Source organism: Mytilus trossulus, chromosome 5, assembly GCF_036588685.1.
Source record: "Mytilus trossulus isolate FHL-02 chromosome 5, PNRI_Mtr1.1.1.hap1, whole genome shotgun sequence".
Classification (NCBI taxonomy): Eukaryota; Metazoa; Mollusca; class Bivalvia; order Mytilida; family Mytilidae; genus Mytilus; species Mytilus trossulus.
Genome location: NC_086377.1, coordinates 76,339,626 through 76,365,816, shown reverse-complemented (window position 1 = coordinate 76,365,816; position 26,191 = coordinate 76,339,626). Strand labels below are relative to the sequence as shown.

Below are 26,191 nucleotides of genomic sequence, written 5' to 3'. Positions count from 1 at the left end.
ACAAATCCATCTTTGGATTTCAAATGTTGGGCTTTGAGCGTTCCTGACGAAAGGTAAATGCAGAAAAGCGCTTCAGACGCAATTAATTATTAAATGTGTTGTTTTTCATTTTTCTAAAGTCAATAGACCATGACTGAGAGTGACTAGACAAAGAATTTCCATGACAATGAGATGTATCAAATTGAATATAAATACAAATGCAAACCAAATATCATATTCTTATCTATAAGTAAAGGTGGTTCTTAATATATTCTACTCTAGTTATAGGCCCTGTAATCTGATCTTAAGTCTATTATCCACCAATCAATTAGGATCTTGTTCTTTCAAAAGTGTAGCTTTACACGAAGTTTGGTCAAGTTAAGACATATCTGCATATTATCATTATGTAAGCAGTTTTTACACATTATTCAAGTGTTTCAAATGGCAATGACTACTGTAATTTCAGAAATTATTGCCTGCATTTACTATTGCGATTTTGTCATTTTGGACTTAAGTGCGATTTAAACTTTTACGATTTTGAGAAAAATCCTGTTTAATTCATATAAAATATTTTAAAATGCGAGTTTAAATTATGCGTTTACAACTCAGTTGCATTTTTCGCAAAAATAAAAACCTTGCATTAATTTCTTAATTTACAGTAACTACTATATTTCTAACATAAGATCACTTACCGTTAGTACTTTGTCCTTGTGAGTGGCAACAAACAAGATCTTTGGAATGCCTGCATATACAACCTTACAATAGGTCAAGATGGAATTGACCCAATATTGCAAGAATACTAGAAAATAAAATCAAAATCTGTCATAAAAAAGTATAAAAAATTAGGCTGAATTGCTGTTTAAAAAATGAGGTTGATAAAGTTCATTTATTTAAACAGGTACTTTATCAACCATTTGTCAACCTCATTTATTTAAACAGGTACTTTATCAACCATTTGTCAACCTCATTTATTTAAACAGGTACTTTATCAACCTCATTTATTTAAACAGGTACTTTATCAACCTCATTTATTTAAACAGGTACTTCATCAACCTCATTTATTTAAACAGGTACTTCATCAACCTCATTTATTTAAACAGGTACTTTATCAACCTCATTTATTTAAACAGGTACTTTATCAACCTCATTTATTTAAACAGATACTTTATCAACCTCATTTATTTAAACAGGTACTTTATCAACCTCATTTATTTAAACAGGTACTTTATCAACCTCATTTATTTAAACAGGTACTTTATCAACCTCATTTATTTAAACAGCTGCATGATAATAGTCTTCCTTTAAGTTGGATTCTCTGTCAAAAAGTGACAACTGTTTCAGTGTTTATGTTTATTCTATATTGTTGTATTTGTTCTTCATACTATTTCATTAGCGCATAGTTAAAGGAAGACATATTAAAACTAGAGGCTCTCAAGAGCCTGTGTCGCTCACCTTGGTACATATTAAACAATGGACACAGATAAATTCATGACAAAATTGTGTTTTGGTGATCGTGATGTGTTTGTAGATCTTACTTTACTGAACATTCTTGCTGCTACAATTATCTCTATCTATAATGAACTTGGCGCAGTAATTACAGTGAAAAATATTTTCTAAAAATTTACAAAAATTTACAAAAATTTATGAAAATTGTTAAAAAATTACTACAAAGGGCAATAACTCTTTAAGGGGTCAACTGACAATTTTGTCATGCTGACTTATTTGTAGATCTTACTTTAAACTTGCTGAACATTATTGCTATTATCTCTATCTATAATAATATTCAAGATAATAATTACCAAAAAACTACAAAATTTCCTTAAAATTACTAATTCTACAATTTTAGCCCCCCCTCCCCCCCCCCCTCCGTCAGATTTGCTCTAAATGCTTTGGTGTCAGAGTTGTAAGCCAAAATCTACATTTTATTCCTATGTTCTATAATTAGCCATGTAGCCATCTTGGTTGGTTGGCAGGGTCACGCCACACATTTTTAAACTAAATACCCAAATGATGATTGTGGCCAAGTTTGGTTAAATTTGGCTCGGTAGTTTCAGAGAAGAAGATTTAAAAAAAAAATACTAAAATTTTAGAAGAATGGTTGAAAATTGACTATAACGGGCAATAACTCCTTTATGGATCACTTGACAATTTTGGTCATGTTGCCTTATTTGTAGATCTTACTTTGCTGAACATTATTGCTGTTTACAGTTTATCTCTATTTATAATAATATTCACGATAATAACCAAAAACAGCAAAATTTCCTTAATTTTACTTATTTGGGGACAGCAACCCAACAACGGGTTGCTGTTTTGTCTGAAAATTGCAGGGCAGATAGATCTTGACCAATTGACTTTTAGACCCCATGTCAGATTTGCTCTAAATGCTTTGGTTTCAGAGTTATAAGCCAAAATCTACATTTTACCCCTATGTTCTATTTTTAGCCATGGCAGCCACCTTTGTTGGTTGGCAGCGTCACGCCACACATTTTTAAAACTAGATACCCCAATGATGATTGTGGCCAAGTTTGGTTAAATTTGGCCCAGTAGTTTCAGAAAAGAAGATTTTTGTAAAAGTTTACAGATGACAGACGCGGGACCACGGACGCCAAGTGATGAGAAAAGCTCAATGGACCTGTCAGGTCAGGTTAGCTAAAAAGGGTAACAATGGTTAAGACCTGCATACAATTCAAACTTATACAAACTCATATTTCACACCACCAAAATACAGTTGAAGTTGAGGTCCTGTGTAAGATTTTATGGAACAGCCCTTGGATTTTGTGTTTGTTCTAACTGCTATCTTGCTTTTTTAATTATCATAGTGCATTTCTTTTAAACACAAAAATGCAATTTAAAAAAATCCCACCGGCTCTATCCAAAAAGGTTTGTATAGTATAGTGTACATTGTACTACTTTTGGTACAAATTATGTCAAAATTATTGAGATATCCATCAGCTCTAACTCAAAATGTGGACAATTTAAGGTTAAGAGGGTCTTAATTCAGTGAAACAGCTTCAGATATACTAATTATTGGCCTTTTCAAAATGGACCAAATCCCTACTTTATCAAATTAAATGCTTGCTGAGCGCATTCTGATACGACTGCAGAGGCAATTACTTCCAAAATCAATCCCAGCCTTCCCTTTGTGGTATGGTACCTTGCAGTACAATTTCAGAGAGATCCATACACTTGAACACACGTTATAGTCTGGAAACTAGAAAAATGCTTGTTTTCTGCCCCTTTTTGGCCCTTCATTCCTAAACGTTTTGGGCAATTACCCCCAAAACTCAATTCCAGCTTCCCCTTTGTGATAAGGAACCTTGTAGTACAATTTCAGCACGATCCATACACTTACAAACAAGAAATTGTCATGAAACTAGAAAAATGCTTGGTTTTTTTTGCTTCTTTTATGGTCCTTAATTCCTAAAGTTTTGAGGCAATTACCCCCAGAATGAATCCCAGCATTCCCTTTGTGATATGAAATCTGGGTAAATTTGGACACAATATTTAAGCTTGATGCTGTCTGAATTTCGATTGTGATCAAATTTTGAAATAGTATAGGTTTCTGACACAAAATGAATGTGGTAAAAGACCTTAAAAATCTATTCTAAAAACTTTTAAAAAAAAACTTGTAGTACAATGCCAGAGAGATCCATACACTAACAAACAAGTTATTGTGTGGAAGTTACAAAAATGCTTATTTTTGGCCTCTAATTCCTTAACTGTTAGTACCAAAATCTATCCCCACCTTTCTTTTGTTGTATTGATCGTAAAATTTCATAAAAATTCATTTACTTAAACTAAAGTTATTGTGCGAAAACCAATGTGTCTTCGGACGACAACAACACCACAAACGTCATAACAATATACGACCTCAAAAACTTTTTGCAGTCGTTTAAAAATATGATGTTGCCTGTCAATAAATGCAACAAAAAAATCATCAGCTCCTTTTTTGTGAGAATTCACTCATTCAAAATCTAAAGAAATTTTCAGGAATAAGCTTTATGATTTTTGTGTATACAAAACACTTTCGGACGTACAAAAATTTAAACCTGGTATCTTTGATAAATATTATTGTCTTACCTCATATCAATGTTTCAAAATGCAAGACATATTGAGGTTAATATGGTAGTTTGTGACAAGCTCATAGTGGCAATGTAAACAAGTTACGTAAACATTTAGGTTGGCTTTAATATTTAAAAAAGACAAATTTAATTGTTTTTTGAATTATCACCTTGCTGTCATAGAAATGTATCCTGTTTGCATTATCGGAGTGTAAATAATATGCATATTACCTGCTGGAGTTGGCGTCATGTGCTGCCCTGGAAAACACATCACATCAGGGACCTGTTCGTGCAAATCTTTGCTCCCATCAAATACTACAAGAAACAATGCCCGGAACGTCATGAAGGTCTGATGTGTTGTTAGATAAACATATTGTCCACCAAAATCCCAGAAGATAAGACGTCCAACTTTCATCTTATACTTCCCACTTTTGAGGACCTTTTCCATTTTCTTTCTTATTTCTTCTTTAGTCATTCTTGTTCTCATTTTCTTTTCCATCTGTTTTACCATGTGAGGCACATTGGAGGATTTGGTAGATGGTAGATATTGTGCTGCTGCAGACTGTTCTGAGGGCAAAGAGGAAAGTGTAGCTTTGGCATAACCAGTTGGGCTTGTATCTGAAGCTTTGTTGGTAAGTTCACTCTCCTCCTCTTCTTCCAGAGAGGTCATTAAAACCTTATGGTACACAACATCCAGGGCATTGTAAGAGTCTGAAATTATATTTAATACATCAGGCAAATCAAATCAAAAACAGCTGCAGGCTGTCAAAACCAAGTGAAGAATGTAAGAAAAATCAGAATTAAGATAAAAATCATATCTTATCAGGCGTACCATTCATACAATGCTATTAACAAATTTTAAAGAGTCATATTTTAACTGATTGATGATGACATTATTGAATATGGAAAATAATGTTAATTCATTGAATAATTTTAACATTTAAATTCAATTTCAAAATATAAAACCTTAACATCTTTCTAATAAGATTAGTAAAATGTTAAGATTTTCATACACAAATCAGATTTGATATTGAATTAATATGGTGCGTGAATAGAAGGCACAAAAAATGGCTACAATGTGAAACTATTTAAATCAGTGCTATAACATGTCTGCTGATAGCGCAGTCCATGCAATAGAGTATATTTTTAATGTGGTCAGATATTCTACTTGTGCTCTTTCTCACCTGGATCAACAAGAATCCACTCTTTTGACTGAATGTCGAGGCCACAGCGACCTTCTACCAGAGAAATCCCATCAGTTGGATGTCGCCCTTCTGGTAGGACATCCCCAGCTAACAGCTTCACAAGAGTCGTTTTCCCAACAGAAAATTGACCGGTTACCATGCATCTCATATCAAATGATTCATAGCTGCCCTTCCCTAATAAACGATTTAACATGGCAGACTTTTGCCCTTTTCCGATGGAATCTAAAAAAAAAAAAAAAATTGGAAAGTTTTGATGTGTTCATGTTGAGAAAAAAAATGTATCCATACACAAACTCATAGATAATTTTTCCTCATTTGTTGGTTAATATGTTGATATGTCATTTTTCGATATGTCAATGTGTTAAATATGTCAGAATGTCTTTATGTCTTTGTGTTGATGTATTAGCCTGTTTGTGTATTGATCTGTGAGTGTAATGATGTATGTGTGCTAAAGTGTTGATCTGTCAATGTTTCAATATGTCAATGTGTTAATGTACGAGTCTGTTAATGTATTCAGCTGTCAGTGTATCTATATGTCAATGTGTTGATGTTTGAATCTGGTTATATGTTGATATGTTAGTGTTTCAATATGTCAATGTGTTGATATATCAGTGTGATGACAAATGTGTGTTTAAGAGTTGATCTGTCAGTGTGTCGATATGTCAATTTGTTGAAGTTTGAGTCTTGTAATATGTTGATCTGTCAGTGTGTCAATATGTCTGTTAATGTGTTGATCTATCATCCTGATGATGTATGAGTGTAAAAATGTTGATCTGTCAGTGTTTCAATATGTTATTGTGTTGACGTTTGAGTTTAGTGATATGTTAATCTGTAAGTGTGCCAATATGTCAATGTGTTGATGTAGGAGTCTATTATTATGTCGATCTGTAAATGCATCGATATGCCAATGTGTTGATATATAAATCTGTTAATGTGTTAAATCTGTCAGTGTGTCAATATGTCTACGTGCTGATGTATGAGTCTGTTTATTTGTTTATTTACGGACATGCACAGATTAAAAAAAATTATGTGATCTGTAATCAATCAATCTTCATCAATAGCCTATTTCACTTTTCCCATCAATTTGCTGGGTTTTTTCATTATAACATTATAAGCAGATATCAAGGTTTCCGTATATTAGAAACAAGTAATTATAAATCATTTCAGCCAGTATCTGAATAATTAACATAAGAGCATTACCTTCAACTACTGGTGCTGCAGGTTCCTGTAAATGGGTGTCAGGAGTTACTTCTGGGGATGTCTTTGACATGACAGTCTACAAAAAAAAAATATGCTATAGACTATCATACCCCATGTGAAAAGTTGTCAAATAGTTTAATACATATATTAATTCTAATAGCCTTTCTATCTGCCAGTAGATTTAAAGAGGGTTTCATATAGTCGAGTTACAAGTTGCGAGTTAAGATAGTCGAGTTGCGAGTTAAAAAAGTCGAGTTGCGAGTTAAAAAAGTCTAGTTGCGAGTTACGAAAGTTGAGTTGCGAGTTACAAAAGTTGAGTTGCGAGTTAAGAAAGCAGAGTCGCGAGTTAAGAAAGTCGAGTTGCGAGTTAAGAAAGTCGAGTTGCAAGTTACAAAAGTCGACTTTCGAGTTAAGAAAGTCGAGTTGCGAGTTACAAAAGTCGAGTTGCAAGTTAAATAAGTTGAGTTGCGAGTTACAAAAGTCAAGTTGCGAGTTACAAAAATATTTTTGAGAATCGATTCACATTTGATAAACAAAGCATGCGTGTGTAAGTGATAAATTTGTCCTGGTAAAATATGTCTGGGGGGACAAATATTGCTAGTATAAAAAGTCCATGGTTACAGAAATTACTAGTATTTTTAGTCCGATGTTATTAATATATGTCCCCGGACTAATTTTCCTAGGTAATCATGTCCTATAAAACCCTATAATATTTAATTACATTTAAACCATGGAAATTTAGATGTTATGTTTTAGTAATGTTTAAAAGAGTTGCATAGTTATATTTTTGATAAAATTTATGTCCCCAGACTAATTTTCCTATGGAATCATGTCCATGCCATTAATAGTCTTAGGTTAAAATGTCCATGCCCTTAATTTTAAAAGGTGAATATGAATGTAATATGTTTTAATATTGTTAAAGACAAAACGAAAGAGTTGTGTATCAATCTGTTTAAGAAAATTTGTCTCCAGACTAATTTTCCTAGGAAATCATGTCCATGTCATTAACTATTCTAGGTTAAAATGTTTTAAATGTAATATGTTTAAATATTGTTCAATAGTTGTGTATCAATTTTTTAATTTTTTTATATAAATAAGGCCGTTAGTTTTCTCGTTTGATTTGTTTTACATTGTCATTTCGGGGCCTTTTATAGCTGACTATGGGGTATGGGCTTTGCTCATTTATGACCTATAGTTGTTAATTTCTATGTCATTTTGGTTTCTTGTGGACAGTTGTCTCATTGGCAATCATACCACATCTTCTTTTTCATATAATACGAATAATATACAGTTACTGTCTTTTGATGAGGTAAATAAGCGGTTTACTTGACTTTTGAAAAACATGATATTCACTGAGGCCGACGGCCGAAGTGAATATCAGTTATTCCAAAGTCAATTAAACCCCATATTTACCGAAACAAAAGACAGTAACTGTTTTGTTCCATATTCCGAGAAAAGAAAATGTATTTAATGACAAACATCACCAGCCCAGTAGCCAGTATTTCGGTACTGGCATGAAAATACGGATTTATTGTGTTATTAAAATTTACTGTTACAAAATATAAGAAATTATTATAAATTAAGGAATGTATCTCCCTCATGCAAAGCTCTGATTCCTTTCACGGATTTGGCTAAACTTTTTGGACCTTTTGGATTATAGCTCTTCACCTTTTATATAAGCTTTGGATTTCAAATATTTTGGCCACGAGCATCACTGAAGAGACATGTATTGTCGAAATGCGCATCTGGTGCAAGAAAATTGGTACCATTAACTGTATTACTACCACTGGGTCGATGCCTCTGCTGGTGGACTATTAGTCCCCGAGGGTATCACCAGCCCAGTAGCCAGTATTGCGGTACTGGCATGAAAATACGGATTTATTGTGTTATTAAAATTTACTGTTACAAAATATAAGAAATTATTATAAATTAAGGAATGTATCTCCCTCATGCAAAGCTCTGATTCCTTTCACGGATTTGGCTAAACTTTTTGGACCTTTTGGATTATAGCTCTTCATCTTTTATATAAGCTTTGGATTTCAAATATTTTGGCCACGAGCATCACTGAAGAGACATGTATTGTCGAAATGCGCATCTGGTGCAAGAAAATTGGTACCATTAACTGTATTACTACCACTGGGTCGATGCCTCTGCTGGTGGACTATTAGTCCCCGAGGGTATCACCAGCCCAGTAGCCAGTATTTCGGTACTGGCATGAAAATACGGATTTATTGTGTTATTAAAATTTACTGTTACAAAATATAAGAAATTATTATAAATTAAGGAATGTATCTCCCTCATGCAAAGCTTTGATTCCTTTCACGGATTTGGCTAAACTTTTTGGACCTTTTGGATTATAGCTCTTCATCTTTTATATAAGCTTTGGATTTCAAATATTTTGGCCACGAGCATCACTGAAGAGACATGTATTGTCGAAATGCGCATCTGGTGCAAGAAAATTGGTACCATTAACTGTATATATACCAAAACAAATTTTACATGAAACATTTTACCATACATTACCTTGCATGTAAAAGTGTGTGACGTTTAGCGCGGTGAATAACACTTTCTGAAGTGAATATGCTTTTTTATTCAAAATCCAATTCATAACGAGAAACTTACTAAAATGATACCAATATGGAATAACGCCGTTTATTTGGACCAAACTTATGATGACACTGAACAATATTGAAAGCAAATGGCAAATGGCACGCAATAAATCGGGCCTTCTTTATCATGTTTATATACTAGCATTTCGGAGTCAAACGTACGAGTGACACATGACTGTTGTGCGACAGTCGTTCGACAGTGACACAACGGTAACACGCATATTTCCATGACATGAAAATCTGAAAAATAGAACCAAAAACTCACGATTGTTATACGACAGTCGCACAGCTTTCACAAGACTCATTTGCGACAAACCCACAACAGTATAATTACAATTCTTTTTTCCTGTACTGTACCCATCGTGGAACCATCGTAGACATGTCGTAGCTGATGTGACCTCTCTACATATTTTTTTGACATTTGATTTTGCACGACAACTTTTTTATTGATCTTCCACGACAAAAAATCGTACGATCTGTTGTGATCGGGGCTTTACATTTCGAACATCTCTATGGACGTCATGGCAGTATGACCGTTACCTCCTGCATCATATGTTATTACCATAGTATCATCTTTAGTTTCCCGAATATGGAACAATCCAAATTGAATTCTTAGAAAACTAACTGAAACCGTTTTTCTAATTTATTCATAATTGACAATCTCAAACGTGTGAACACTATATGATTTTAAACCTAAGTAACTCAGTTTTATAAGTTACCCAATACCCAGGAGGAATACTTTAAAAAAAATCTTATTCACGATGTAGCACTAAACATTTTAAATTTTCCAATTAAACCTTACCTGTAAAATGGCGCAAATGTAGTTTTTACAATAGTATCTTTGATGGCTACATGCATAGACCAAAGAATCAAATCGGGGATTGAGTCAAACAGACAGCAACCCAACCAAAATATGCAATTCAACCGAAGGCCATTTGGTCTTCAACACAACGAGAAATCACACACCTAGAGGGAGCCCCAAACAGGCCCCGAAACACAGTGTTATATATCTTTAGATCAAGAATATTTACGCCATTCTATGCTCCTAAATATAAAGATGAACCAAAATAAAAAAAATATACAAGAGCAACAAAGGCTAAAGGTTCCTGACTAAGGTCAGACACAAAAATGCAGCGGGTTTAAACTTGTTTTATGCACGCACATCATTTCCCCTGTATCTCTAGCCAATGTAGACATATATAATTTTAACTTCCACAATTTTGAGTGTCTGACTGCCAAAGAATAAATTTTGCGGTCCCTAACGATTATTGCCAGGCTCGGCAACTCGACTTTCGTAACTCCCAACTCGACTTTCTTAACTCGCAACTAGACTTTTGTAACACGCAACTTGCTTTTTTAACACGCAACTCGACTTTTGTAACTCGCAACTCGACTTTCTGAACTCGCAACTCCACTTTCGTAACTCGCAACTCGACTTTCTTAACTCGCAACTCGACTTTTGTAACTTGCAACTCGATACTCGCAACTCGCAACTGGATACTCGACAACAAGTGAATCTCAGATTTAAAGGACAATAACTCTATATTTTACAGGAAGTTGAAATGCGCAATGCAATCACAACTTATTTTGACTAGACACAGACAATTATCTTGAATTGACCGTAATTCTTTGCTTATTTCCACCTTTGATTCTGTTGTTTGCATCTATTTGTTATAATAGGTACAGTCATTGTATTGAACAAAATCATGTCTCTTCGCCACATAATTTATAGATAATACATAGTGATGCACGTTGACTAAATATGAAAGTGCATATGTAGTTGTCTCCCTTACTAGTATTATCAGTTTCAGAATGTTCATTGTTATTTCCCTTTTTTAAAACTATAAATTTCATGTTTCTTTATTTAATGATTTACATGATGTTTATTCAGTACCTATTTGTGAATTTGAATAGATATTAGTATTTTGAATTCATTGGTTAACGTTATTCATTTATATTCTAAAATCTAGTATTTGCATTGTCACAAATCATTTATAACCTCCTTTGACAGACTTTAGGCCTATATATTTTATATGACTGGTTTGGTGTAATTGCATTGAATTGTCTGATGTCTGAAGTATACAGTCCAACCAATGAAAGCTGTACTGAATGCAAATCTTCCTTTAACTTATTGGAAATCCGAAATAAACTTTTTTATAATTGAATCAGTGTTTATAATGTACAGATTGAAAATATATTATTGATATTCAATAAATACTGTATCATATGCAGTTTATACATGTATTTCAACCAAAAACGAGGATATTTTTTTGGTCAGGTAAATTAATCAATGAACGATAGATTTCTCCTAGAAGAAATTTAAGGTCTCAAATGAATAAACTACACAGAGAGCAATTGCTATAGTTTTGATTCAATGGGACAGGTAAACTTACAAAAGTTTAAATACCTTGGTCAAGAGCAGACAACTCTGTGGTTCGCAATAACACATAATGAACGGGTATATAATCTGTTTATTGATGGCATTGTAAAAAAAACAATCTAAATAAAAATTTATTATATTTAAACTTGCCAAAGTTTGTCAAGGGCAATGCCTCCAACTACACCACAATCATCAATACTGGGACCAACTACCGTATCCCCAGGACCAACAAATTTCACCTCTGGACCAACAACCTCAGGGCCGACAACAAATTCCACCTCTAGACGAACAACCTCAGGGCGGACAACAGATTCCACCTCTAGACCAACAATTTCTGGACCGACAACAAGTTTCACATCTAGACCAACAACCTCTGGACCAACAACAAATTAATAATTATATATTCATTTAGAACGCCGGAATAATTGCTTGCTAATTCCGTTTCAGGTCTTCATATTTAGAATTTAAAATAAAAATTAAGTCACGGTTATATATGATGAACTAATTTATTTGAATAAATAATTTGTTATATATATGCATAGATAATCTATAATTATAGTTAATATTTAAAGAAAAATATTCAAAAACTAGCCAGGATCGTTTCTACAAAAGCGTATTAGGGATGTAGTAAAAATGAAATCGGATTACTGATTGTATGTTGACATCTCATATCTTAAACATTTTGTTAAAATCTCTGTGAACTATATTTTTGTTTCACTTATTTTGATAATTTACCAGTTTAATACACAATTATCTCTATCCAATAATATATGAATATTTGGCGGTTACGCATACCCTAAGAAGTCCAATTATGCCACGCGTACCTGCATGACGCAGACACTGCCTTTCTTATAAGCTGAATTTCACTCGTTTCATTTTCTTAAAAGAAATGATAGTTTTCGCGATAGCTCTTAGCCTGGGTAAAAGAATAACACTTAAAATCGATCAAAATGTATTTCAAGCTTAAATTGTATAATAAGAACATTTGAACCTCTGGAAATGGTTGCATAAGTTTTTGGTTTTTTTTGGAACGTTTTAAAAATCTAAAATATGTCCCCAAACATTTTCAGTTTGTCATAACCAGGCGTGGTGTTCTCGGAAGTATCCTTTCGTTTGAAAAAAGTAAAATCACAAAAATACTGAACTCAGAGGAAAATCAATTCGGAAAGTCCATAATCACATGGCAAAATCAAATAACAAAACGCATCAAAAACGAATGGACAAGAACTGTCATATTCCTGACTTGGTACAGGCATTTTCAAATGTAGAAAATGGTGGATTGAACCTGGTTTTATAGCTAGCTAAATTCTCACTTGTATGACAGTCGCAAATTCCATTATATTGTCACCGATGCGTGAACAAAACAAACAGACATAATAGGTAAAAATGTCAAAAATAGGGGTACATCAGTCAACATTGTGTTTTCATCTTAATCACTATAAAAACAACAAATGTAACGAAGAAGCACAAAAAGGCATACATCAAATTAACATCCTAAGTTTGATTATATTATACGATTATATTTGTCTATGTAAAATGCACCCATCAAGGAAGGAGGGTATGGGTACTGGTGTAAAATTGCGCGTTTGAAATTCGCACAGGTAGACATGAAATAATTTTGTCGTTCAAAGTATGACGGGATGCATAAATACAGTCACGCAAAATAGATATAACAAACACTGACTTAACAGTTAAAGTAATAATAATAAATAAAATAATATTGTGGTTCAAAGTATGAATTGATACATAAGTACAGAGTCACGTAAAATGTATATCACAAAAAAAGTTGGTTAACAGTAAAAGTAATATTAATAAATAACATAATTTTGTCATTCAAAGTATGACAAGATACATAGGTACAGAGTCACATCATAAAATAATTTTGTCATTCAAAGTATGACAAGATACATAGGTACAGAGTCACATCATAAAATAATTTTGTCGTTCAAAGTATGATGGGATACATAAGCACAGAGTTACGTCAAAAGGATATCTCAAAAAACAGACAACAGTAACATTTATAAAGACAAATAAAAGAATAATATAACACGTAATTAAGACGATAAACAACGTCAGTACGCAAAATCTATACTTCAAGACCATCGTGTTTTATTTGTGAAGTTGATACAGAATATTTATCAACAAGTTCTGGGTACCTTCCGATGAACTTTTTTAGAAAAAGGACGAGACGTTCTTTGACATACCCCTGGTTCATCAACTTTCTGCTCAGACACTGGTGACGTTTTACAAAGTCTGAGTAGGAGCTGCAAGCTCTTGAATACCGAATAAGTTGGGAAATGTATATTCCATATGCAGGTGAAGTTGGTATGTTGCTACTAAGGTGGGGGAAATTGACAATTTCAAAATCAAAATCATCTCGTTTGTCATAGATTCTGGTACTAAGATGGCTGTGTATGTCAAATTCGAGGTATAAGTCTAAAAATGAGGTGGATGAAGCCGTGTCTGTTGTCTCTTTAATTTCTAGTTCTGGTGGATATATTAATGGAACCCAATCAGAAAAGTTTGGATTGTTAATGGAAAGAACATCATCAATATATCTGAAAGTGAAATTAAATAACCTGGCTTTTTTTATCTTCTTGTTTTTGACAAGTGTCTGAAGGAACTCCGATTCATATGAAAACAAGAAGAGGTCAGCAAGGAGGGGCGCGCAGTTCGTTCCCATAGGAATGCCGACAGTTTGTTGAAAAAGTCTACCTCCAAACTCAACAAATATGTTGTCGATAAGAAACTCCAGCATACTGACCACTTGTTCTTTTGTGTAGCAGGTTTTACCTTTTTGTTTGTTTTTGAAGACACACTATAAGACAGATTTTGGGATGGACTTAAGATCATTTTAGAGCAATAATGCATCTCAAGTTTGAACGTTCTGATCATATCTTACATTTGTTTTTAATTGATTGAATTAATGATTCAGGGGCAGCAACCCAACAACGGGTTGTCCGATTCAAATTTAAAAACTTCGCCCCTCTTTTCCAAAATCCTGGATCCGCCCCTGAGCAATGCATATATCACATAGCCATCTATAAATAAATTCATCATAGATAAAAGACCCCACAATGACAAATGTAAAACAATTCAAATAAGAAAGCTAACGGTCTAATTAACGTACAAAATCATGAACGGAAATCAAATATGTTAAATAGCAACAAAAGACACCCACCAAATTACAAACTAATGATATGGGACCAGCACATACATAATTTGACAGAAAGCACACGTGTACAGTACTTTTATTTTACAGTATTTGAATAGCCTTATCTTTAGAAAATTTAGAATCTTTACGGATCATTCTTTAAATGCTTTAAAGGACTTATTATTTTGTATCTTGAAAAAAAAATCTCAAGTCTACGCAAGGTTAAAAGAAAGCGTCTGTAACAGAAAATAGCATTTCTCGTAAAGGATGTATTTAGATTTTCATACATTTTTTGTAGTTCCCAACCCTTGTCCCTCCCCGTCGGAAAATCACATATCATCCTACAAGTACAAATGTACATGTACATGTACCTGACAATGAGAATAACTGATACAGATTTTTGTAATACCAGTTGTAATTCATTACAAAGTATTTATCAAACAAAGAAAGAACATGTTAGAAAGAACGACACGTTAAACAATATGAATACACTAGTTATATCGAATCTCTGATAGATTCTCCGTAGAATTGATTTGAAATCAATTCATTAAATATTATTGCACATTTTTTAAATCGTAAAACGAACTTGACATAAATCATTCATGTTAAATTTAAAATGGTTATAACCAAGAATTGACATAATTCTACAATAGATTGCTGACTAGACGAGCTCAGATTGGCCGGAAATGATTAAGGCTCTTACGGGGAACGTAACATGTATGTCGATTCATTGGATTACGGAAAGTATCTCTTCGAGCTTCTTATCAAAAGGTTGCAATTGAATAAAAATGAAACATATCTCAAGTGCCGTGTGCTGGAAACCTCATAATGAAAGAATTATGCAAAATCAAAAAAATTTATTTTAATAAAAATACATTTTTTGTCTCCAGTGCCGTTTACTATCCATATCCTCTTGTGTCTTTAAACAGACGATGAAATCTAGCATTCACCAATCTTAAAATCAATCAATGTACTAACAAAACATCGGATGACTACAAGTTCTTTTGGGTGGTGACAAGCACTTGTATCAGAAAAAGAATCGCATCTCTATATCCAAAAGTTAGGTTAAGGTACACTTCACAGACACATGTTTTCTGGTGACAAGTTCCTGTGTGGATGATGAATAAATGACCGGGAATTCAACCTCACCGTAACAACTATTATATTGTTAATCAGTATACTCTAGTTTGTTGTTATATATTAGAAAAAGTCATATATGAAAATAATGCAGATGGTTTTTTTTACAACTATAACATTGTATAAGTATAGTTTTCATTCTAAAACATGTGTACTGTCATATACTTTTTTCTGAAGAAATTTCTTTAACTTGTCCACATTTAGAAGATTACTTTTTTTAATTGCTTGATTCCAGGATGCAATTTGCGGACACATTTCCGTACGCAAGTAACCTTAAAGTGACCTTTCTCGTAAAAATCCATCGATCGCAATACGCATCGATATGTCATTTAAATAAACTATATTCTGATTGTACATGTTAAGCAAAATCTCCTTCGGTAACCTTCCACATTCCACAAACTTGTCAATCTTATTAACACCTTTTGGCAAAGTTGATTCAATCGGTGAACTGGTAAAGGTTATGACCCTTAAACGTCTCTTACAAAGATGGAAAGTGCATGAAATATTTATACGAGTTATATCCAGAATTATGCACACTTCTTTCCACCGTAGACTGTTGGCATTTTATTTCCAAGGCTGTCCTCAATATAGGGTGGATACCACGCCCACGGCTCTCCTCGGTATAGGGTGGGCACTACGCCCACCAATGTCCACGGCTTAGGGTGGGCACCACGCCCACGGTGGACAGAGAGTGGACGGCATTGGTTTGTCCACTGTGGGCGAGTGGAAATGACAAAGTCCACCTGGACTGTAGTGTATATACCTAGGAGATACCAAGCTGATGACACAAAAAATAAGAGACATCCAACAGATGAGAACAGATTTTAAACATTTGTCTTTCACATATATGCCAAGATGTATATTAGGTAAAAAGCTTGGAATTGTCAACTTACATTGTTAACCGACAACAAATACTACAATGACATTGAAAACTACAGGCAACCGTTTAATTGTAATTTCTTTGTACCAAGTCTGTTTTGTCTCTTATAATCTGTGAATATCTTTTAAAGTAAGACAAAACTATTTACCTTAAGGAAGTCTATCACTTCTTTCTTCCTTTCTTCAGTACAATACCTTGATGTTGTTACCAGATCACAAGGAGTATTACCCTGAAATACAATCAAATAATCTTTCATTAAGTATACACATATATATCTTTTATTTCAAAAACTGTAAAACATTAAATAATAGGTAACTGTTGCATTAATTTTACCTATGCAATGCAGAATATTGTCTTATTTATATATACTTGAAATAAAAACCAGTGAACTTAAACCAACAACAAATATGAAGTAACATTATAAAGAGATAAATGAATAATGTTTGAGTTTTTGCTGTTAAAAAAATTGGTGTAGGGTGTGTTGGTGAAATGTGATAAGATGGTAGCTGTGATGGTAGTGTAAGATGTGTTGCTGGAGTATTATCAAATGGTAGTTTTGTTAATAGTGTATGATTGGTGTAAGATGTGTTGGTGGAGTATGCTTAGATGGTAGTTTTGATAAAAGTGTATGATTGGTGTAGGGTGTGTTGGTGGAATGTGATTAGATGGTAGTAATATGTGTTGCTGGAGTATGATTAGATGGTAGTTTTGTTAATAGTGTATGATTGGTGTAAGGTGTGTTGCCAGAGTATGCTTAGATGGTAGTTTTGATAAAAGTGTATGATTGGTGTAGGGTGTGTTGGTGGAATGTGATTAGATGGTTGTTTTGTTAATAGTGTATGATTGGTGTAAGGTGTGTTGCTGGAGTATGATTAAATGGTAGTTTGTTAAATAGAGTATGATTGGTGTAAGGTGTGTTGCTGGAGTATGATTAGATGGTAGTTTTGATAAAAGAGTATGATTTGTGTAAAGTGTGTTGGTGGAATGTGATTAGATGGTAGTTTTGTTAAATAGCATATGATTGGTGTAAGGTGTGTTGGTAGAATGTGATTAGATGGTAGTTTTGTTAAATACAGTATGATTGGTGAAGGGTATGTTGCTGGAATGTGATTAAATGGTAGTTTTGTTAAATAGAATATGATTGGTGTAATGGTGTATTGGTGGAGTATGATTAGATGGTAGTGTTGTTAATAGTGCATGATTGGTGTAAGGTGTATTGGTGGAGTATGATTAGATGGTAGTTTTGTTAATAGTGTATCCAATCTTCTATAAAAATTAATTGTATAATGTTTTTGATCAACACTATTAAAGGATGGATTGGTGTAGGGTGTGTTGGTAGAGTATGATGAGATGGTAGTTGTATCAGTAGTGTAGGATTGGTGGTAGGTGTGTTGGTGGAGTATGATAAGATGGTAGTTGTGTCAGTAGTGTATGATTGGTGTTAGGTGTGTTGGTGGAGTATGATGAGATGGTTGTTGTGTCAGTAGTGTAGGATTGGTGTTAGATGTGTTGGTGGAGTATAATAAGATGGCAGTTGTGTCAGAAGGGTATGATTGGTGTTAGGTGTGTTGGTAGAGTATGATGAGATGGTAGTTGTGTTTACTTAGTAGTGTATGATTGGTGTAGGGTGTGTTGGTGGAATGTGATTAAATGGTAGTTTTATTAATAGTGTATGATTGGTGTAAGGTGTGTTGCCAGAGTATGCTTAGATGGTAGTTTTGATAAAAGTGTATGATTGGTGTAGGGTGTGTTGGTGGAATGTGATTAGATGGTTGTTTTGTTAATAGTGTATGATTGGTGTAAGGTGTGTTGCTGGAGTATGATTAAATGGTGGTTTGTTAAATAGAGTATGATTGGTGTAAGGTGTGTTGCTGGAGTATGATTAGATGGTAGTTTTGATAAAAGAGTATGATTTGTGTAAAGTGTGTTGGTGGAATGTGATTAGATGGTAGTTTTGTTAAATAGCATATGATTGGTGTAAGGTGTGTTGGTAGAATGTGATTAGATGGTAGTTTTGTTAAATAGAGTATGATTGGTGAAGGGTATGTTGGTGGAGTAGGATAAGATGGTAGTTTTGATAAACATGATAAAAGTGTATGATTGGTGTAGGGTGTGTTGGTGGAATGTGATTAAATTGTAGTTTTGTTAAATAGAATATGATTAGTGTAATGGTGTATTGGTGGAGTATGATTAGATGGTAGTGTTGTTAATAGTGCATGATTGGTGTAAGGTGTATTGGTGGAGTATGATTAGATGGTAGTTTTGTTAATAGTGTATCCAATCTTCTATAAAAATTAATTGTATAATGTTTTTGATCAACACTATTAAAGGATGGATTGGTGTAGGGTGTGTTGGTAGAGTATGATGAGATGGTAGTTGTATCAGTAGTGTAGGATTGGTGGTAGGTGTGTTGGTGGAGTATGATAAGATGGTTGTTGTGTCAGTAGTATAGGATTGGTGTTAGGTGTGTTGGTGGAGTATGATGAGATGGTTGTTGTGTCAGTAGTGTAGAATAGGTGTTAGATGTGTTGGTGGAGTATAATAAGATGGCAGTTGTGTCAGAAGGGTATGATTGGTGTTAGGTGTGTTGGTAGAGTATGATGAGATGGTAGTTGTGTTTACTTAGTAGTGTATGATTGGTGTAGGGTGTGTTGGTGGAATGTGATTAAATGGTAGTTTTATTAATAGTGTATGATTGGTGTAAGGTGTGTTGGTGGAATGTGATTAGATGGTAGTTTTGATAATAGTGTATGATTGGTGTAATGGTGTATTGGTGGAGTATGATTAGATGGTAGTGTTGTTAATAGTGTATGATTGGTGTAAGGTGTATTGGTGGAGTATGATTAGATGGTAGTTTTGTTAATAGTGTATCAAATCTTCTATAAAAATTAATTGTATAATGTTTTTGATCAACACTATTAAAGGATGGCTTGGTGTAGGGTGTGTTGGTAGAGTATGATGAGATGGTAGTTGTATCAGTAGTGTATGATTGGTGTTAGGTGTGTTGGTGGAGTATGATAAGATGGTAGTTGTGTCAGTAGTGTATGATTGGTGTTAGGTGTGTTGGTGGAGTATGATGAGATGGTAGTTGTGTCAGTAATGTAGGATTGGTGTTAGGTGTGTTGGTGGAGTATGATGAGATGGTAGTTGTGTCAGTAGTGTAGGATTGGAGTAGGGTGTGTTGGTAGAGTATGATGAGATGGTAGTTGTGTCAGTAATGTAGGATTGGTGTTAGGTGTGTTGGTGACGTATGATGAGATGGTAGTTGTGTCAGTAGTGTAGGATTGGTGGTAGGTGTGTTGGTGGAGTATGATAAGATGGTTGTTGTGTCAGTAGTATAGGATTGGTGTTAGGTGTGTTGGCAGAGTATGATGAGATGGTTGTTGTATCAGTAATGTAGGATTGGTGTTAGGTGTGTTGGTGGAGTATGATGAGATGGTAGTTGTGTCAGTAGTGTAGGATTGGTGTTAGGTGTGTTGGTGGAGTATGATGAGATGGTAGTTGTGTCAGTAATGTAGGATTGGTGTTAGGTGTGTTGGTGATGTGTGATGAGATGGTAGTTGTATAAGTAGTGCAGGATTGGTGTTAGGTGTGTTGGTAGAGTATGATGAGATGGTAGTTGTGTCAGTAGTGTAGGATTGGTGTTAGGTGTGTTGGTGGAGTATGATGAGATGGTAGTTGTGTCAGTAGTGTAGGATTAGTGTAAGGTGTGTTAGCAGAGTATGATGAGATGGTTGTAGGTTCAGTAATGTAGGATTGGTGTTAGGTGTGTTGGTGATGTATGATGAGATGGTAGTTGTGTCAGTAGTGTAGAATTGGTGTTAGGTGTGTTGGTAGGTTGAGGTCAAGTGAAAACTGTCTGACGGGCATGAGGACCTTGCTAGGTACGCACATACCAAATATAGTTAAAGTCATAAGAAAAGAGTGACCGGTGAAAAATTATGTTCTTCCAATTCTTGCACCAATGCATACAAACATCATAAACGTAGTCTTCTGTGCACGAATTTATCCTTTTTTTCTTGTAAATTTTGTATAATCGTCAATTTTTTTTCAATCGGTCAGTGTTGTTGTAAAAATATGGCAGGTAATTAAAGTTCGTGTTTTGAAGCCGAAGTTTAACGATGGTCACCTGTTAGTCAACAATCGACAAAAAATAAACAAAAAAGCATGGAAAGAGAGCACGTGTTTAACATGTAAAATCAGATAATAGTTTATTTTAAGGACATCCATGCGTATAGTAATCACCGGATTTTACGAGATGGGTCACACTGAGGTCACTTTGCATACGGAAAATATGTCGGGGGAATTGGTTGCTGGAAGCAAGCAATTAAAATAAAGTAAACTTCTTCTAAATGTGAATAAATTAAAGAATTTTCTTCAGAAAAAAGTATATGTACATAAGTTTTATAATGAAAACTATCCATTGAGTTATAAAAAACATATGCATTATTTTTTTTGATTTGAGGTTTCTTATGACTTTAAACTTTTACTTATAAAAGATAATTTAACATTACAAACATTTTTTTTTTTCAATTAGTCACTGAACCATGAAAATGAGGTCAAGGACATTGGACATGTGACTGGCGGAAACTTCTTAACATGAGGCATCCATATACAAAGTATTAAGCATCAAGGTCTTTCTCCTTCTAAAATATAAATCTTTTAAGAAGTAAGCGAACGCCTCCGCCACTGCTTGATCACTATGCCCATGCCGAGCTTTCTGAGATTAAAGTCGCAGGCTTGACAAAAAATGATCAGTTGTAAGGGGGCTCGCGGGTCTAAATCATTTTTTTAATTTAAAAAAAATGGGGTCACCGTTCATTTACGCTCACAATCTGCCTTCGAAAGAAATATACATTTTTGTTATGTCCTTTTTTCTGTTGACCTAATAGGGGAAATAGTTGTAATATCGAAATAAACTAGAGGCTCCAAAGAGCCTGTGTCGCTCACCTTGGTCTATGTGAATATTAAACAAAGGAAGCAGATGGATTCATGACAAAATTGTGTTTTGGTGATGGTGATGTGTTTGTAAATCTTACTTTACTAGTCTTGCTGCTTACATTTATCTCTATCTATAATGAACTTGGCCCAGTAGTTTCAGTGGAAAATGTAAATAAAAATTTACAAATTTTATGAAAATTGTTAAAAATTGACTATAAAGGACAATAACTCCTTAGGGGGTCAATTGATCATTTCGGTCATGTTGACTTATTTGTAAATCTTACTTTGCTGAACATAATTGCTGTTTACAGTTTATCTCTATCTATAATAAAATTTAAGATAATAACCAAAAACAGCAAAATTTCCTTAAAATTACCGATTCCGGAGCAGCAACCCAACAATGGGTTGTCAGATTCATCTGAAAATTATAGGGCAGATAGATTTTGATCTGATTAATAATTTTACCCCCGTGTTGGATTTGCTCTAAATGCTTTGGTTTTTGAGTTATAAGCCAAAAACTGCATTTTACCCCTATGTTCTATTTTTAGCTGTGGCGGCCATCTTGATTTGATAGTCGGGTCACCGGACACATTTTTAAAACTAGATACCCCAAAGATGATTATTGCCAAGTCTGGATTAATTTGGCCCAGTAGTTTCAGAGGAGAAGATTTTTGTAAAAGATAACTAAGATTTACGAAAAATGGTTAAAAATTGACTATAAAGGGCAATAACTCCTAAACGGGTCAACTGACCATTTCGGTCATGTTGACTTATTTGTAAATCCTACTTTGCTTAACATTATTGCTGTTTACAGTTTATCTCTATCTATAATAAAATTTAAGATAATAACCAAAAACAGCAAAATTTCGTTAAAATTACCGATTCAGGGGCAGCAACCGAACAATGGGTTGTCAGATTCATCTGAAAATTATAGGGCAGATAGATCTTGATCTGATTAATGATTTTACCCCCGTGTTGGATTTGCTCTAAATGCTTTGGTTTTTGAGTTATAAGCCAAAAACTGCATTTTACCCCTATGTTCTATTTTTAGCTGTGGCGGCCATCTTGATTTGATAGTCGGGTCACCGGACACATTTTTAAAACTAGATACCCCAAAGATGATTATTGCCAAGTCTGGATTAATTTGGCCCAGTAGTTTCAGAGGAGAAGATTTTTGTAAAAGAAAACTAAGATTTACGAAAAATGGTTAAAAATTTACTATAAAGGGCAATAACTCCTAAACGGGTCAACTGACCATTTCGGTCATGTTGACTTATTTGTAAATCCTACTTTGCTTAACATTATTGCTGTTTACAGTTTATCTCTATCTATAATAAAATTTAAGATAATAACCAAAAACAGCAAAATTTCCTTAAAATTACCGATTCAGGGGCAGCAACCGAACAATGGGTTGTCAGATTCATCTGAAAATTATAGGGCAGATAGATCTTGATCTGATTAATGATTTTACCCCCGTGTTGGATTTGCTCTAAATGCTTTGGTTTTTGAGTTATAAGCCAAAAACTGCATTTTACCCCTATGTTCTATTTTTAGCTGTGGCGGCCATCTTGATTTGATAGTCGGGTCACCGGACACATTTTTAAAACTAGATACCCCAAAGATGATTATTGCCAAGTCTGGATTAATTTGGCCCAGTAGTTTCAGAGGAGAAGATTTTTGTAAAAGATAACTAAGATTTACGAAAAATGGTTAAAAATTGACTATAAAGGGCAATAACTCCTAAACGGGTCAACTGACCATTTCGGTCATGTTGACTTATTTGTAAATCCTACTTTGCTAAACATTATTGCTGTTTACAGTTTATCTCTATCTATAATAAAATTTAAGATAATAACCAAAAACAGCAAAATTTCCTTAAAATTACCGATTCAGGGGCAGCAACCGAACAATGGGTTGTCAGATTCATCTGAAAATTATAGGGCAGATAGATCTTGATCTGATTAATAATTTTACCCCCGTGTTGGATTTGCTCTAAATGCTTTGGTTTTTGAGTTATAAGCCAAAAACTGCATTTTACCCCTATGTTCTATTTTTAGCTGTGGCGGCCATCTTGATTTGATAGTCGGGTCACCGGACACATTTTTAAAACTAGATACCCCAAAGATGATTATTGCCAAGTCTGGATTAATTTGGCCCAGTAGTTTCAGAGGAGAAGATTTTTGTAAAAGATAACTAAGATTTACGAAAAATGGTTAAAAATTGACTATAAAGGGCAATAACTCCTAAACGGGTCAACTTACCATTTCGGTCATGTTGACTTATTTGTAAATCCTACTTTGTTAAACATTATTGCTGTTTACAGTTTATCTCTATCTATAATAAAATTTAAGATAATAACCAAAAACAGCAAAATTTCCTTAAAATTACCGATTCAGGGGCAGCAACCCAACAATGGGTTGTCAGATTCATCTGAAAATTACAGGGCAGATAAATCTTGATCTGATTAATAATTATATCCCATGTTGGATTTGCTCTAAATGCTTTGGTTTTTGAGTTATAAGCCAAAAACTGCATTTTACCCCTATGTTCTATTTTTAGCTGTGGCGGCCATCTTGATTTGATAGTCGGGTCACCGGACACATTTTTAAAACTAGATACCCCAAAGATGATTATTGCCAAGTCTGGATTAATTTGGCCCAGTAGTTTCAGAGGAGAAGATTTTTGTAAAAGATAACTAAGATTTACGAAAAATGGTTAAAAATTGACTATAAAGGGCAATAACTCCTAAACGGGTCAACTGACCATTTCGGTCATGTTGACTTATTTGTAAATCCTACTTTGCTAAACATTATTGCTGTTTACAGTTTATCTCTATCTATAATAAAATTTAAGATAATAACCAAAAACAGCAAAATTTCCTTAAAATTACCGATTCAGGGGCAGCAACCGAACAATGGGTTGTCAGATTCATCTGAAAATTATAGGGCAGATAGATCTTGATCTGATTAATAATTTTACCCCCGTGTTGGATTTGCTCTAAATGCTTTGGTTTTTGAGTTATAAGCCAAAAACTGCATTTTACCCCTATGTTCTATTTTTAGCTGTGGCGGCCATCTTGATTTGATAGTCGGGTCACCGGACACATTTTTAAAACTAGATACCCCAAAGATGATTATTGCCAAGTCTGGATTAATTTGGCCCAGTAGTTTCAGAGGAGAAGATTTTTGTAAAAGATAACTAAGATTTACGAAAAATGGTTAAAAATTGACTATAAAGGGCAATAACTCCTAAACGGGTCAACTTACCATTTCGGTCATGTTGACTTATTTGTAAATCCTACTTTGTTAAACATTATTGCTGTTTACAGTTTATCTCTATCTATAATAAAATATAAGATAATAACCAAAAACAGCAAAATTTCCTTAAAATTACCGATTCAGGGGCAGCAACCCAACAATGGGTTGTCAGATTCATCTGAAAATTACAGGGCAGATAAATCTTGATCTGATTAATAATTTTATCCCATGTTGGATTTGCTCTAAATGCTTTGGTTTTTGAGTTATAAGCCAAAAACTGCATTTTACCCCTATGTTCTATTTTTAGCTGTGGCGGCCATCTTGATTTGATAGTCAGGTCACCGGACACATTTTTAAAACTAGATACCCCAAAGATGATTATTGCCAAGTCTGGATTAATTTGGCCCAGTAGTTTCAGAGGAGAAGATTTTTGTAAAAGATAACTAAGATTTACGAAAAATGGTTAAAAATTGACTATAAAGGACAATAACTCCTAAACGGGTCAACTGACCATTTCGGTCATGTTGACTTATTTGTAAATCCTACTTTGGTAAACATTATTGCTGTTTACAGTTTATCTCTATCTATAATAAAATTTAAGATAATAACCAAAAACAGCAAAATTTCCTTAAAATTACCGATTCAGGGGCAGCAACCCAACAATGGGTTGTCAGATTCATCTGAAAATTACAGGGCAGATAGATCTTGATCTGATTAATAATTTTATCCCATGTTGGATTTGCTCTAAATGCTTTGGTTTTTGAGTTATAAGCCAAAAACTGCATTTTACCCCTATCTTCTATTTTTAGCTGTGGCGGCCATCTTGATTTGATAGTCGGGTCACCGGACACATTTTTAAAACTAGATACCCCAAAGATGATTATTGCCAAGTCTGGATTAATTTGGCCCAGTAGTTTCAGAGGAGAAGATTTTTGTAAAAGATAACTAAGATTTACGAAAAATGGTTAAAAATTGACTATTAAGGGCAATAACTCCTAAACGGGTCAACTGACCATTTCGGTCATGTTGACTAATTTGTAAATCCTACTTTGTTAAACATTATTGCTGTTTACAGTTTATCTCTATCTATAATAAAATTTAAGATAATAACCAAAAACAGCAAAATTTCCTTAAAATTACCGATTCAGGGGCAGCAACCCAACAATGGGTTGTCAGATTCATCTGAAAATTACAGGGCAGATAGATCTTGATCTGATTAATAATTTTATCCCATGTTGGATTTGCTCTAAATGCTTTGGTTTTTGAGTTATAAGCCAAAAACTGCATTTTACCCCTATCTTCTATTTTTAGCTGTGGCGGCCATCTTGATTTGATAGTCGGGTCACCGGACACATTTTTAAAACTAGATACCCCAAAGATGATTATTG

At 34.0% G+C, this 26,191-nt stretch overlaps 2 protein-coding genes across 2 annotated transcripts in view; one reads left to right on the top strand and one right to left on the bottom strand.

Moving 5' to 3' along the window:
* The window catches only part of LOC134719170 (uncharacterized), a 38,913-nt gene extending 32,396 nt beyond the window's left edge, over positions 1 to 6,517 (bottom strand). The window contains exons 1-4 of the mRNA XM_063582145.1: positions 6,446 to 6,517; positions 5,225 to 5,467; positions 4,272 to 4,751; positions 672 to 778 (exon numbers count right to left, since the gene is read on the bottom strand). Of these exons, the coding sequence (XP_063438215.1) occupies positions 672 to 778; positions 4,272 to 4,751; positions 5,225 to 5,467; positions 6,446 to 6,515 (900 nt within the window). The 5' untranslated portion in view covers positions 6,516 to 6,517. The remainder of the gene's footprint in view (positions 1 to 671; positions 779 to 4,271; positions 4,752 to 5,224; positions 5,468 to 6,445) is intronic.
* LOC134718317 (uncharacterized) overlaps positions 1 to 26,191 on the top strand; it is a 402,856-nt gene that overhangs the window by 108,017 nt on the left and 268,648 nt on the right. The window lies entirely within an intron of this gene.